This window comes from Mesocricetus auratus, unplaced genomic scaffold, assembly GCF_017639785.1.
Source record: "Mesocricetus auratus isolate SY011 unplaced genomic scaffold, BCM_Maur_2.0 Super-Scaffold_100037, whole genome shotgun sequence".
In the NCBI taxonomy this organism is placed as follows: Eukaryota; Metazoa; Chordata; class Mammalia; order Rodentia; family Cricetidae; genus Mesocricetus; species Mesocricetus auratus.
In genome coordinates, this window is record NW_024429215.1 from 11694074 (window position 1) to 11710002 (window position 15929).

The 15929-nt window shown below is 37.5% G+C and overlaps 2 protein-coding genes across 11 annotated transcripts in view; both read left to right on the plus strand.

The window, feature by feature from the left end:
* LOC121135422 (vomeronasal type-2 receptor 116-like) overlaps positions 1–15929 on the plus strand; it is a 166540-nt gene that overhangs the window by 59404 nt on the left and 91207 nt on the right. For 2 of the 7 annotated variants that reach the window (XM_040734189.1, XM_040734190.1), the window contains exons 1-3: positions 8422–8834; positions 9356–9583; positions 10706–10829. In XM_040734189.1, coding sequence (XP_040590123.1) covers positions 8808–8834; positions 9356–9583; positions 10706–10829 — 379 coding nt within the window. In that variant the 5' untranslated portion in view covers positions 8422–8807. Of the gene's footprint in view, positions 1–8421; positions 8835–9355; positions 9584–10705; positions 10830–11826; positions 14662–15929 lie in introns of those variants that run through there. The other 5 variants (XM_040734187.1, XM_040734188.1, XM_040734191.1 and 2 more) reach the window with 5 other exon arrangements.
* Positions 3184–9052, plus strand: LOC121135425 (vomeronasal type-2 receptor 116-like). 4 transcript variants are annotated; one of them, XM_040734198.1, is made up of 3 exons: positions 3184–5108; positions 5437–5564; positions 5915–7011. In XM_040734198.1, the coding sequence occupies exons 2-3, from the start codon at positions 5448–5450 to the stop codon at positions 6752–6754; spliced, it is 957 nt and encodes a 318-aa protein (XP_040590132.1). In that variant the 5' UTR covers positions 3184–5108; positions 5437–5447; the 3' UTR covers positions 6755–7011. The 4 variants fall into 4 exon arrangements, with proteins under 4 accessions (XP_040590132.1, XP_040590134.1, XP_040590133.1 ...); XM_040734200.1 differs by lacking the exon at positions 3184–5108 and adding an exon at positions 8781–9052 and having other exon boundaries at positions 5119–5564; positions 5915–6046; XM_040734199.1 differs by lacking the exon at positions 3184–5108 and adding an exon at positions 8781–9050 and having other exon boundaries at positions 5121–5564; positions 5915–6124.

The window sequence follows — 15929 nt, forward strand, 5'->3', positions numbered from 1 at the left end:
CCCAATTAATTTTACAGGTGACAGAAATACTTATAACAGGTAAGTGGTTTCAAATTTTATTCCTCTTCATTACTCAAATTTCATTGACCTTAAGTATGTTAGGATTGACATAAATTTAATTTTTTTCCCACACTGGCATCCCCTCTCATGTACTCACAAAGCTCTGTCTCATGTATGTCGTCCTGTTCCATTTTCTCTCCTCTCAAAGAAAAACATTGTTTTTAATCGATGTTAGTTTACACATTTGATATTCTCAATCTCTCTGCATTCTTTGCAGCTCGTTCAGCTGTCTAGAGTTGGGATATTCACACACTTTTCTCTGCAGATGGAATATCTTCCGATTTGAATTGTTGTTTTGAGCCATTTTCAAAGTGCAGTTATTCTTCATTCAGAAGAAATGATGCCAGTGATGATAGTTACTACAGAGTCCCTATGTGATGATTGCAGAGTGACAGGGAATGGCTGTGCTATCTGCTGATGATTAATTAGCAAGTCAGAATGTGAGACTCTGGAGTTGGGAGATCTTCTACTTAAAATGCTTCAAAATGATTTACAACATTTTTGCTATGATTTTCACTAACAACCTTTTAGATTCTTTCAATTTTGCACCATTTGTTCCACTTCATTTATGTTTTTCTAATTATTGAAACTGGGTATGGACATTTTCTGGAGCTCACATAGATGCTGATTGTGAACTCTCACAGTAGTGTCCTAGTTTTGTTCCATTTATAGTAGAGGACAGTGGCAGTTAAATTAGTAAAATGTCTCATACTCATCTGTCAAGAAATACCTACACAGACTTTATTATGAAGAAAGTAAGATCTCTTTTATTAGATGCAAAATTACTGTAGCTGCAAGATCCATCAGACCTGAGATTGAGAAAAATAGTTTATACTGAATTCTAACAGAAGTCTGGAAAAAGGAAATACAGAAGAAAGGCACATAGACAAGTACAAGTGAGGATAAATTTAGGTCCTTGTGGTATGTTTGTCTTTGTGCTGAAACATTAGTGAGGTGATAAGTACACAACACAGGGGTTGTAGATTAGGACATATGATCAGAGATGAAAAATTGACAGATTAATTATGTTTTGACACTTAGTCTCTAATAGACACAGAAAATATGGTGACAGAATTTCATTTACAGTAAGGTGCCTATGTGTCCATATGTGAAAAATGGGTTTATTTTGTATTTTGCCCTCTTATACATGTTCTTTCTGAAAATCATAAAAAAGGACATGAAATGTGTGGCCAGGAATATATTCATTACGATAATTTTTTTTAATCTCTAAGTATATTTTATGTTTGTGAATCACAATTTAAAAGATAAGTAAGCATTTATATATGTACTTTTATATATATATACACAAATATATTTTATTACACATTTATGAGTATTTTTTATTGTAATACAGTATATATGAAAAATGTACCCTTTCAGATTAATGCTAGTTTATACATATTAGCAGAATTGCTAAATTTCTTATCAGGTATATTTTAAAGACATTTTGTGAATAAATGGTATTATCCCTTGTGAGAGGTTACAGTCAATTTCTGGAATTATGTGCGACCATTATTTTTCATATTTAGTTGAAGGTATATTTGACAGGACAAGGCCAAGTGCCATTTTAATAATGCAACTACAAGAGTTTCCAGATATATAATTCACTCAATGAATAGAGGGTGACCTCCTCTTTACATTGTGCAACTGATATTTAAACAAGTATTTAATTTTTATAGTGAATGAACCAGACAATAAAATTAATGATTTTGAACTGTATTATTGGGTATGATACTGTCTGTTTATCATTGCTAAGAATTTGGCTCTGCTCTTAAAGTTGCTTTTTGAAAATTCTTTTTGAAATTCTATAAAAACGTAACACCTGAAATTAAACAGGTTGTAAGGTTATTAGATAATATGTTTACTAAGGAAAAAAGCTCATAAATATAATTAATTACATATATTTTGTATAAATTTTATTTATCCACAAAATAAAATATAGGTAAATTGTTTGTTCCACACTGTTAATAATTAGCAAGTTACATTCACAAGTTACTTGGGATCTCTTCTTAAAATTTTATAAAACTACTCCATAATGTTGCCTAAAGTTGCCTCTGTCTGAGGAATGAGTGGGGGGTGGAGTGAGGAGATACTGGGGAGTGTGGGAGGACTGGAGGAAGAGGAAACTGGTATAAGTATTGAAAATGAGATTGTTTTTAAAAGTTCTATAAAATTGTTTTAATGCCTTTATAGATGATTTACGTGAAAGTACTATGCAATAGAAGCTGTTTGCTCAATTATTATTACTCCCATATTTCATTGGGAAAGCTGCTCCTATACAATAGGAAATAGGTTTAAGGAATAGTAGAACAAAAATATTTTGACAGATTTTTGCTAATGATGAAAGCCCAAAGCTAAATGTTGAAACAAATGACATTGAGATTTCAGTCCTTATAGACACCAAAACTGATGTATCTGTAATGTCTCACAACACTTAAAATTCCAACCAGCCTATACAAAAAGTCTCTATTCAAATTTTGGACATTGGATCCTTATCTCAGGTAAAACAGAATGTAGAATATAATAAATATATAGGGCCTGAAGTGCAAATAAAGATATGAAAGCCTTATTAAAGATGTAATCATAGTCCAAAGGTGATGCTTGTTAAACAGAAGGGGATATGAGGATGACTAAGGATAAACTACGTAATGCTCAACTAACTTTAAAACTTTTAAACACTAATGAAACAGGGACAACTGCTCTAGAATTTTTTTTTCTATTTTGGAAAACCTCATTTTTAATTTCATTTTTTATTTAAATTTTAAATAGCTTGCTTCAAATGTCAATCCAAGCTCCCTTTCCCTCCCCTCCTCCCACACCTCCCACCGACCCCCACCCAGCATCTCCCACCGACCCCCCACAGCATCCCCCACTATCCCCACTTCCTTCCACATAGGGGATATCCAGAGTCTGTCATTTCACTCAGGGCAGGGTCCAGGCTCTCCCCTAAGAGTCCAGACTGAGCATCCATTCCTCTTGGTGTTATGGACACAGAAGTCCATTTGTATTCCAGGGATAAATATAGATCTACTGGCCAGGGCCCCATAGGTTGTCCAGGCCTCCTCACTGACTCTCACACTTAGGGTTTCTGAATCAGTCCCATGCTGGCCTCCCTGCTGTCAGTCTGGAGTCCAAGAGATCCCCCTTGATCAGATCAGCTGTCTCTGCTGGTTTTGCTAGCCCATTCTTTGCCAATGTGGTCATTTCTGCTCTCTCATTCTGTCACTGGGTTCCATGGGTTCAGCTCCGTGTTTAGCTGTGTGTGTTTGCCTCTGCTTCCATCAGTCACAGCATGAAGGCTCTAGGATTGCATATAAGGTAAATATCAAGTTCATTAACTGGAATTGGCATTTAAGGTAGCCTCTACACTATTGTTTAGCTTGCCAGTTGATGCCATCCTTGTACATCGCTAGAGGTCGCACTGGTGGCAGATCTTCCTTCAAACTTATAGTGACTAAGTCTACTGTGGTATTTTTGATTATGGTTAATAAAACTGGTTAATTATGCCAGCCTGTGTAAAAAAAGGTAATGTGTTAAGATGGGGTCGAGGGTATGCCTATGTTTCCACAAGAGATAAAAGACTCTGAACACCATCAGAACTGACAAAATCTGTCATGAGAAAGAGCAATCTCTTGGATGTTTAAGCTGCTGAGATGCCTCAGGGAAAGAAAAGATAGGGAAGGCCTTTGCAGCAGACAGCCAATCCACACAACTGGGGCCAGCATAGCACATAGCATCTTTGTGACAATAGAGAGAGGCACACACTTGAGTCTCTCAGAAACTTTGGAATGCTACAACCTTGTACGTGGCTATGCTACAGGTGGAGTCTGTGTCAAAAACAGGGACAGATCATAGTTACTGGGCCTGTATTCCCAATCATCCAATTAGCTCAATGGTTAAGTTGGACAGATATGGATAACCCTGTGTTGGTTAATGAGTCTTCTTGTCTACCTGGTCATTATGAAAAGTGAGGTCCTGCTCAGCCAATGGAGGAGGGTACAGAGATCAAAAATTACACTTTAGGAGTGCAAGGAATTCCTATTTGTATGGTAAATTGAATTCAGTGCCTAAACATAACCATTCTAATATGTATTCAGTAGTAACATGATCATCATTTTAAGTTTTATATATGTTATGCAACTGGTTTTTAAGGACATGGGATTAATGCTGCTAGTTCTGCAAATCTCTTCTGTTGTTTATGGGTTACCAGTAAGGAATCTGACTGGGTACATTAGCAACAATTTAAGAGAGAGAAACCTGGAGTGCTAATTAATATTTCTCATGGAGACAGTATTGACTAGAGCCCTCATGGCTTCCTTAGAGGAAAATTTTCTCACTTAGAGAAGATGATGATGGTATAAACTATATGTGTGTAATAAACTAGGTTTTCTCTTCTGTTCAAGTTGAACTCACCTGCAGGGTAAAATATTCACATTAACCATCAAGCCATTCAAGGTTGTTGTGTAATCCACTCTGCTAAGTAGGTAGATACATAGTGAAGGCATAGAGAATGAGGAAAGCAGATGAGAGAAAATACAGTATTGAGCACACAAAACCCCCAAAACTGTAGTTATGACTATAGACTGTTAATCTATAGGAAAATTACTCAGTCATTGTGCTCTTTGTTGTATGGTTCTCAGAAAGGAGAAGGACATGGGGGAGGTGAAAGGTTGTTAAAAGAGCTGTGCTTGGATGGGAGATATTTAAACCCCTCCTAAGAGCAAATCTTAATGTTGCTTTTAGATTGCTGCATGTAACTCAGGAAAACATCAATATAAAGCTCATGTATCCTTAATTAGAACAACTCAAAGGCTTCAGTCTCTCCCTCTATGTACAGAGAGAGAGAATGTGGTGTGGAGGTCTTGGGGTGTTATAATACAGAACAGGGGAGACTTTCAAGATGCAAGTTTCTATCTGCTTGTTATTTCACTTAAGCATCAAAGAATCGGGTTTTGTATGTGCTTCTACTTACCAGGAGATTCCATGGGTGATATTCCTTCAAGTCAACTTTCCTGTCCAAGAATTTTAGCTCCATCTGAGGCTTTGGGGTAATTAAAATCTCCACTTACTATATACCATGACATTCAGATAATAACCATTACTGTGATTAAAAATTATTGTTTTTAAATAAATAACATAGAAAGTATGAGAACCATTGCATCATACTGTTATATGAGTATCATTCATAAATATTGATAATCATTCTCAGAAGTTTCAGGATCATTGCCTACCAGAATTATTTGTCCTTCATATTTGCCATTGAGGAAATCAACAGAAACATGCACATTTTACCCAACACATCTCTAGGATTTGACCTCTACAATGTCAACAGCAATCAATGGGATACTTTGGAGGCACCTTTTCTTTGCCTCACAGGAACAGGAATAATGATTCCCAATTACACATGTAGAAGACAGAAGAATGTTGCTGCTCTACTTACAGGAGCAACATGGACAGCATCTGCACATATTGGGAGACTGTTGAGTCTCTACAAATATCCACAGGTGAGAAACAAGAAACCTGTGTTACACTGCAGACATTTCAGGTATATATTAAAATGTACAAAAATGAGAATATGTAATTATCAATTGAAGAGAATAAATCAGACATTTGTTTATAAAGCCTCAGATACTTGGCTGGAGATAGAGAGTAGGAAGAGTTTGGATATATATTTTGTGGGTAGAAGGTGCTGTGTTTTGTGAGGTATTATTTATAAATATCTTCAAATCAGCATAGGAGTTTAAAGCACGATGAGTAGAAGTTAAAATCTACCAAACCAAAGTGCTGAATTGAGTTTAGGATTGTGTTCTATTTTAATGTTTTCCTTTTTGTTTCTATTGGAAATTTTCTTCAGGTTTCTTTTGGGTCATTTGACACTATCCTGAGTGACAGACGCCAGTTCTCTTCGCTCTATCAGACAGCACACAAGGACACGTCTCTGCCACATGGCATTGTCCTTTTGATGCTGCATTTCAACTGGACATGGGTAGGACTGGTTATCATGGATGACCACAATGTGGCTGAGATTCTCTCAGATCTGAGAGGAGAGATGGACAAGAACCAAGTGTGTATAGCTTTTGTAGAAATGATTCCAGACAATGTGTCTACCTTTATTTTTAATTCTGTAACAAATTCCCAGATCATGATATCAACTGCAAACGTGGTTATCATTTATGCTGACAATGAATATTTAAGTGGTTTAATCTTATATATAGATTACTATTTAGTAAATTGGATAATCTGGGTCATGAAGTCACAATGGGATCTAAGTGTTGGTAAATTTATTTTCATGTTGGATTCATTACACGGGAGTCTCATTTTTGCACATCATCATGTTGAGTTTTCTGATTTTAGGAAGTTTATTCAGACATACAACCCTTTCAAATACCCAGATGACCATTATCTTGCCCTTGCTTGGAATAAACACTTCAATTGCTCCTTTTCTGGACCTGATTGCAAAATTCTTGATAACTGTCTACCCAATGTTTCCTTGGAAATGTTGCCTAGAAACACCTGGGAAATGGACATGAGTGAAGAGAGTTACAATGTATTCAATGCTGTATATGCTGTGGCTCACAGTCTCCATGAAATGATCATCAACCTAGTGCAAAATAGACCCCAAGGGAATGGGGAGGTATATACTAACCCATGGGAGGTAATTTTCACTTTTTATATTTTAAGAATAGTACTGTGAAAAAGTAAGATTTTATTTTTTATTTAAATTAGAAACAAGTTTGCTTCACATGTCAATCCCAGCCACTCTCCATCCCCTGACCCCACCAAACCACCCACTCCTAAGAACAAAGCCCCCTGAGCTCCCCAGGGTGTGTGAGGCCATCCATGGAGGATATCCAAAGTCTATTATATCATCCAGGGCAGGGCCTAGGCCCTCACTCATGTGTAAAGCCTGCGACAGCATCCCTCCATGTGGAATGGGCTCCCAAAATCCATTCATACACCAGGGATGAATACATAGATTGCCAAGGTATCCTCACTGACACCCATATTCAGGGGATTTGGATCAGTACCATGCTGGCCTCTCAGCCATCAATCTGGGTTCCATAGGCTCCCTCTTGTTCAGGTAATCTGTTTCTGTGGGTTTCTCCAGCCTGGTCCTGACCCATTTGCTCATCACTCCCCCCTCTATGACTGGGTTCTAGGAGTTCAGTACAGTGTTCAGCTGTGGGTGTCTGCCTCTGCTTCCATCCATTAAGACTCTAGGATGGCATATAAAGTAGTCATCAATTTGTTTTTTCAGAAAGGGCATTTAAGGTAGTTTCTCCACTATTGCTTGTGAGCCAATTAGTGTAATTTTCGTAGATCTCTGGAAATCCCTCTAGTACTAGATCTCTCCTCAAGCCTACAGTGATTCCCTCTATTATGGTAACTTTCATCCTGCTCTCCTCTATTCTTACTCCAACACAACCTTCCTACCCCCGTTTCCCTTTCTCCCCTACTAATATATTTCTTTTGTGACCAGGTTACCTCATTCAGGATGGCTTCTCCTAGTTTCATCCATTTGCCTGCAAATTTCAAGATTCCATTTTGTAAATGTACCACAGTTTCTATCCATCTTAGAATGAGGGGCATCGAGTTTGCTTCCAGGTTCTGGCTATTACAAAACAAATCTGCTAGGAACATGGTTGAATAGATGCCCTTATTGTATGAAAGATATTTAACATTGTTTGTGGCTATTGTAAAGAGTGATGTTTGTCTGATTTCTCTCAGCACATTTACTGTCTATATATATTGTAGGGCTACTGGATTTTTTTCATTAATCTGTATTCTCTCACTTTGCAGAAGGTTTTTATCAGTTGCAGGAATTCCCTGGTAGAATTCTTTGGGTCACTTAAGTAGACTGTCATATCATCTGCAAATAGTCAAAGTTTTCTTCTTCCTTTCCAACATGTATCCCTTGATCTCTTCCCAGGGCATCACTTGGCAACTCCCCAAACTTGACTACATTTTCAAGAATCCTCCTCAACTTCTGATCCCACCTATTTTGCTTCCCTATTGGCCAACAGTGCTCTACTCATCAACCAATAAAACATATACACAGAAGGACTTCCCCCATCATTCTTTAGTTCCTAAGATTCTGTCTTCCATCTCTTGTATTCTGTTCATTATACTTGCATCTGTAGTTACTGATATTTACCCAGCTTTTCTATTTCCAGCAAGCCCTCCGTTAGTGTTTTCTTTATTGCCTCTATTTCAGTTTTCAGGTCTTGAACTGTTTGAATAGTTTTCTTCATCTGTTTTGTTTTTCATGGCTTTCTATGCATTCTTCAAGAGATTTGTTGATTTCTTGCATGTCCTTGGTTTGTTTTTTCTTCTCTTTCTTTAAGGGATTTTCTCATATCTTGTTTGAGGGTCTCTCATTTTCATGAGGTTGTTTTGAAGGTCATTCTTTTCTATTTCATTGTGCGTTCAGTTGTTCAGTTCTTGCTGGTATATAGCCCCAAACTGAGGTTTTTTTAAAGACACTCAGCATATTATTTTACACTGCAGTGATTTTGCCAAAGAGCACCTGAGAGACAGTATGCATTTTACTAACTAGAATTTGTTGTAGACAAATATTCCATTGTTCCTGATGAATGGATATAAATAAGTAGGTTTAAATGTGTATATGTCATTATCTACTTTGTGTTACAATTAACTTCAGAATTTTCTCTTTATAATATAATAAATTTAAAACCCCATTTTCTCTATGAATATTTCAGAACAGAAATTGTGGAACTAGACCCTAAATGTTCAAGTTTACTAGATCCTCAAAGGTAAACTTCTGAGTTCATGCTTCTGTTACCTAACTGACCATCTGACCATTTTCTTACAGTTTAGATATAAACACCCCAATTTACAAGTGGAAACTGCGAGTAGTGGCTAGCAGTTCAAGAGGTTGGAAATTTGACAGAATTTCTTCTCTCTCTCTCTCTCTCTCTCTCTCTCTCTCTCTCTCTCTCTCTCTCTCTCTCTCTCTCTCTCTCTCTCTCCCTCTCTCTCTCTCTCTCTCTCTCTCTCTCTCTCTCTCTCTCTCCCTCTCTCTCTCTCTCTCTCTCTCTCTCTCTCTCTGTCTCTGTGTGTGTGTGTGTGTGTGAATCCTATTTTCTGAATATACTTGTCAGTCGAGAAACATGATGATATGTTCATTTTTGTTCTTCATTCATTAAAATGTTGCAAGATTGATACAGCTTGAAATCAATGCCACGTATTTCGGATAGTGAGACCCATTGCTTCATTGTATTGTGTTTAATGTTTCTGGGAATGAATTCATCATCAGATTTTGCATTTGTTTTAGCTTAATCACTTTCTCAACAATATGCATTTCAAAAATTCTGCTGGAAAAACTGTGGTTCTGGACGCAGAAAGGAAATTAGATGCAGAATATGATATTGTCAACCTCTGGAATTTTCCACTTGGTCTCACACAAAAGATGAAAGTTGGAACATTTTATCCAAAAGTTCCACAAGGCCAAGAGATGTTTTTGTCTGATCATATGATACAGTGGGCCACAGGATTTACAGATGTGGGTTGGATCTTATCTCATTGCTTTGATCTCAATCAATAAATATTAATTTGTGGAAGTTATGCCTTTTGGTTCCTTACTCAGTACCCATCTGTTTGCACAAAACTATTGTCATCTGAAGTATTATTTTGTCCCTTATTCTGATTAATGGGATTATTTTTAAATCCTTTTTTCCTATGAGCTCTTATTTCCAGTCATAAATCCAGTGTCTTTCCATTCCCATTTCATCCATGTGCTGAAACAACCTGACAACAGCTTTATTTTAACTCCCAGATTAGGAAATGTAAGTTTATAGACATTTTGCTTTCAGGTACCTGGAATTGTAAAATAGCATAGAGGACACATGATCATAGGTTAGTTATGTGTCTTCCTGCTGAAAAAGCAAGCAATTTATCAAAGAACTCAACCCAACTTAACCCAACCCAACCTAACCAATCCAAAAACCAGGCAGACCAAAAGTAAGAACATAGTCTTCTGTTGGTCACACTTGGTGATAGCAGTTCATAATGATTCAGGCAATCATGTAGGCAAGAGTCTGAAAAGTTGAGTCAATTTATTTTTTCAGAAGGTAGTAGATATTGGTGAATACTGCTCTTCACATCCCTTTTTGGTTTCCTTTCAGTAAACAACAACAGCCAACAAAAAGTTGCTACCTATTATAATAAATGTCTTCTCACTTCAAGTACTTAATGTAACCATATTTCACACAAAGTGAGCAAGCCTAGCTTATTTTGTAATTCTGAATCAGTCAAGCTGAAAAATATAAATTAAGCATCACCATTGGGAAACAAAGCTGCTTACAGCAGCTGCTCGGAGGTGCACAATAGAATCACCATGACATTAGAAATGCCCCTTTAGACATATACCTAGTAACCTAAATTTTTCTTATGTTTCCCTACCTCTAACATTTCCACACTTGTTCATATTTATTTTGTCTTAGGACCATTTGATTAAATACATTGAACTTCATACCATATCATATATTGAAATAGAAATGATGCATCAAAACAGGGAAGCAAATTGTATATATCTGCCATTATATTGTTCAGTATTGGAAAACACCATTTTCATTGTTTTAAACTGCCAACTCTTGAATATTTTCACCATGTATTTAATTCTCAGCTTCCTCGCTCTGTGTGCAGTGAGAGCTGTTTTCCTGGAAAAAGAAAATCTGCCCAGGAGGGGAGGCCTCCTTGTTGCTATCATTGTACTCAGTGTCCACACAATGAGATTTCCAATGAGACAGGTAAGTGTCATGCTCACTGGGTGTCAACTTGGTCTCCACCTGTTTGATAATGTCTTCCTCATGCCTCTTGGTTTTGATCTTTCTCTGTTCTATATACCTTTTTAAAATTCTTACTCAACAGCTTGCTGTATTGCTTGGTGGCTGGCCACTGATGTTCTCCTCTCTTCTTTTGATTCTTGTTTTTTTTTTTTTTTTTTGGTTTTTTCGAGACAGGGTTTCTCTGTGGCTTTGCAGGCTGTCCTGGAATTCACTTGGTAGTCCAGGCTGAAACAGTTTCACAAAAGTGAGCTTTTCAAGCTTTGAAAAATCTAATAACTCTCATTCTAAATTGCAGTATCAGAGAATCAGCACCCTGGAGAATTCAGTCAATAAACATTATGTGAATAGATAAATTTGAATCCTATGACTGAAAACACTAAATGAAAACAATTGAAAATACATATTTTTGTACTGAACTCACAGGACAAAGTCACACAAGGGAATTCAGATCGAGGTGATACTATGATTATCTTTGATTTATGTTATTTAAATCAGTAATTTGTCAGTATATAAATAAACAAAATCATTATATAGATGAAAATATATTGAAATAAGCTAATAAAAAGAGTAGACTTGCACCCGGGTGTTGGTGGCACATGCATTTAATCCCAGCACTCGGGAGGCAGAGTCAGGCAGATCTCTGTAAGTTAGAGGCCAGCCTGGTCTACAGAGTGAGTTCCATGAGAGCCTCCAAAACAACACATAGAAACCCTGTCTCGAAAAACCAAAAAAAAAAAAAAAAAAAAGAGTAGACTTGCTTAGTACATATCAAATAAAAAAAAACCTGGAATGATTAATTAGAGGGCATTTGGGAGTATTCAGTATTCAGCACTGATTTACTTGAGTCTGAAACAATAAAAGATGTGTGGGAATATGCCAGAGACCTGGTTCTGGTAAGTGATTTGGTATACCATGGTAACATGAGCAGAGACTCACAATAACTTTAATTCCTGAGCAGATATGGATCATTGTGTGAGGTGTCCAGAAAGTCATTATGCAAACACTGAGCAGAATCACTGCCTCCAGAAAACAGTGACCTTTCTGGCCTATGAAGACCCTTTGGGGATGGCACTGACCTCCTTGGCCCTGAGCTTCTCTGCACTCACAGCTGGTGTTCTTGTTGTGTTTGTGAAGTACCACCACACTCCCATAGTCAAGGCAAACAATCAGGCTCTCACTTACATCCTACTCATCACTCTGACTTTCTGTTTCCTCTGTCCCTTGCTCTACATTGGCCACCCCAACACAGGCACCTGTATCCTGCAGCAGAGCACATTTGCAGTTCTGTTCACGGTAGCTCTCTCCACAGTCTTGGCCAAAAGTGTTACTGTGGTTCTGGCTTTCAGGATCACAGTTCCAGGGAGACTGATACGGTGGATAATGATATCAAGGTTTCCTAACTTCATCATTCCCATCTGCACCCTCATCCAACTTGTCCTCTGTGGATTTTGGCTGAGCAAATCTCCTCCCTTTGTTGACTCAGATGCTTACTCAAAACATGGACACATAATTATTATATGCAACAAGGGCTCCACTATTGCCTTCCATTCTGTGCTGGGTTACCTCTGCTCCATGGCACTTGGGAGCTACACTATGGCTTACCTGTCCAGGAACCTGCCCGACACATTCAATGAAGCCAAGTTCATGTCCTTCAGCATGTTGATTTTCTTCAGTGTGTGGGTCACCTTCCTTCCTGTCTACCACAGCACCAAGGGGAAATATGTGGTTGCCATGGAAGCCTACTCTATCTTGGTTTCTAGCGCAGGCCTCCTAGGTTGCATCTTTGTCCCCAAGTGCTATATTATTTTGTTCAGGCCACATAGGAATGTGCTTCATCATGTCAGGAACAAAGTACATTCTAGATGAAAATTTGATTATACAGTTTAGTTCATGGTTTTCTTAATAATATAGAAGACTTCAAGTTGATTTAGGTGCAATCCAGTTGACAGAGATAATGAAGCAATGTAATGTTTTATATTTATTTGTTTCATTTATTAATGAATCAATCTTTATTCTCACATATTTTTGCATATTTCTATATATTAGAAAGCTTAGTTTAAAAATATTCTAATTATACAGGAGATTTGAATAATAAGTACATTATGGTAAAATAAGTCAAACATGGCAGTTTATTAGAAATTCTAGAATAAGTTAGAATATTAATTTAGAGAACTGACACCATTGTTTCGATATTAAATTCTATAGCATTTCCAGGAGAATAGATTGATCTCAGAAGCCTGTCCCAATGTCCTATATTTATCAAAGTTCACTGACATGTATCCATTCTTACATCACCACCAAAACCCTTCTTCATCACAGCTAGGATACACTACTTCATCTTGTAACTTAGTCTGTCCCTACTCCTTAAATCTTGTTACAGCTCACTTAAGACTGCAACTTGTCAACTTGTCTCACCAGCATTATTAAAATTAAAATTTGCATAGTAATGAGTGGTACAGCTTTGATTTTCTTATTTGTCAAAATTCATTTCCCCTTGGACTTATTGCAATGGAGTGTTTTCCATATATTCTTCCAGCTACTGTCATGATATTGAAGCACAATATATTTGATTTCTTCCCAATGTAAAAATGTTAATAGAATAATTGAACAGAGAAAATATATTTTGATTCAATGTATCAGAAGGCTTAAATATGGTTAAGTGTACTTGGCCCAATGCAATTGGGCAAAACATCCTGCTGGCAGAATACATGAGAAAAGAGATGCTGTTCACTTTTTGTTGGCCCATCTGGTGGGGACAGTCAATGTAAGACCAGGGACACCTAGGAGAAAATGGGTGACAAGCAGCTCAAAGCATGGATGGCAAGACTATACTTATCAAGACAACAAAATTTATTCATTCCAAAGGGGTTTATATAGGTCCATAGTTGGAAAGTGATGAGGGGAGATAGTGGGGTGTTGACTGCAGCCAAGAGGAAGCTAGCAGGGCAGAAAGGTCAGTGAGAGTGTAGGCCATCCTGGTGATATAAATACAGGTTCAAATTCTATCTTTCAAAATCTATCCTACATTGGTTAAGCCTATCACCTGAGTGACTTGGTAATGATCACCAGGGTTAGTCTTTAACTGATGGATAAGCTGTGAGGCTGTTTCTCAGAACATGCTTCATATCTTAAGAGGTGTTATTTCTACAATGTGTCCTGGATAGTGCTAGGGCCGGACTATGGCGGAGATGCCTGAATTTGTGGTACATGGGCAATTAGAGTGAGAGGTGACATGCAGGGGAATATTAAAGTCACATAGGTGCTTCCATTGTATCCCATTTCCTACATTAGTTTTAACAACACCCTAAGCAGTGTCATGAGTATGAAGCCATGCAGTAAAAGCATTAGGTTTGAGGGAAGAATGGTCTTCTCTTAATAATACAGTGACTTCTACTCTAGAGGGTATTAGGCATCTGTTTACATTTCATTCTTTAGACTGAAATGCAGTGATGCAAAACTTCTAGGCTTACTTTTTCTTACAAGTCTGTAGATATACAGAGAGGACCTTTATTCTTTCTTATCTTGTCAGGCCACAAATGATTTCCCATGGACTCAGTCACACATCTCTGCTTTTGGTCAAAACAATGGGCATGTCTTTAACCCCTGTCATGTCTCCTGAAGATTTTTTATCATTCATGGAATAAACTTGGTTTTTCCATATAGTGAAAAACAGCTATACCAGAAAGCTCCCACAGAGTGTTTACTTATTTGTGTGTTGTAATTTGTGCTATTGTCAATTAGGATGTTATCACACTTCCTTGGAATATATCAGCCACAAAAAATCTAACATTTACAAAAAAATGAAAATAAAACTAATTCTTCAGAAAAAGTACTGAGAATATACAAAGCCAAGCTTTGAAAACAGTTGCAGCAGGATCTGTATGGAGCCGCTTCCGGCAAATAGGAATCACTTTGCCTACTCCTTCCAAGAACAGAGGAAGTGTAGGATAGAGTGTTACATGAATAGAGTACATTGCTATGGTTCCAGTGTAGAGCAAAGGCTTTCTTTTAAATGCTGATAATACTAAATTCCCTGCCTCTGTTTCGGTACTTGGCTGCCATCTGAAGTTACATAGAGCTGTCTTTCATCACAGAGTTTGAAATTCTTTTTAACCAAATTATTGCTCTTTCTTATTATATGCCTGAATGATTCATTTGTAATAACAATAAAATAGAATTAATATTTTGACCAATAAATCAGGCCATTCCTGTTTAATTTGACCTAATTTAGTTTTGCAGGATATGTGAAGCATAAGAAAATTTTTGACCAATATATTACATAAATGACTCCCACCTGATTTTTTTTGGAGACTATCAATGAGATCCTATGACCTTGACCTCATCTGTATGCCTTACCATTGACCATCCTGTATTCCAGGCTGTACAGGAATAAAGAACTGAGCTGTGTTCAAAGCTTCCTAGGGCTTTTGCCATCTAAAGTTCTGGTATCTTCGACATTATTACAAAGGACAATATTCCCACGTCCTTTGCAGCAATAGAAACACATTTACAATACCATTTTTTTGTATAGTAACATGATTCCCCATCACTGTGATTAAATTCTCTAGGGAAAGCAATTCAGGTAATGGAAAGGCTTACTTGGCTGACACACCCAGTCCACAGCCCATCACTGTGGGAGCTTAGGATACAAGCTCAAGCGAATAACTGGAGGCGAAACCTCATGGAAACATGGTCTCTGGGCTTTCTCTTTTGCTTTCTCTATTTAATGCTCAGCTAACATTCTTTTTCTTTCTCAAGAGGGGTTTTCTCTGTGAACAGTCCCGGCTGTCCTAGAATGCACTTTATAGACCAGCCTAGGCTTGAACTCACCGAGATCCACATGCCTTTACCTTCCAAGTTCTGGGATTAAAGGAGCCACCATTGCCTGGCTCAGCTTTCTACCACCTCTGGTGTTCTTGATTGCTAGGCTTGCCCAGAGTTCAATAACAGCTAGTATTACCAAGTTGGGCTTAAAGCATTAGCATGTCCCCCAGTGTATGTGCAGAGATCAGATGACTAAGGCAACACAGGTCTTTCAGCTCTGTGCTTCCATCCTAGGGG

Bases quoted from the DNA above. Each gene is read 5' to 3' on its own strand.
- LOC121135425 (XM_040734197.1), top strand. From the start codon at position 5,340: ATGCACATTTTACCCAACACATCTCTAGGATTTGACCTCTACAATGTC. The intron at 5,565-5,914 runs GTGAGAAACAAG...AATTTTCTTCAG, and splicing joins GTCTCTACAAATATCCACAG to GTTTCTTTTGGGTCATTTGA.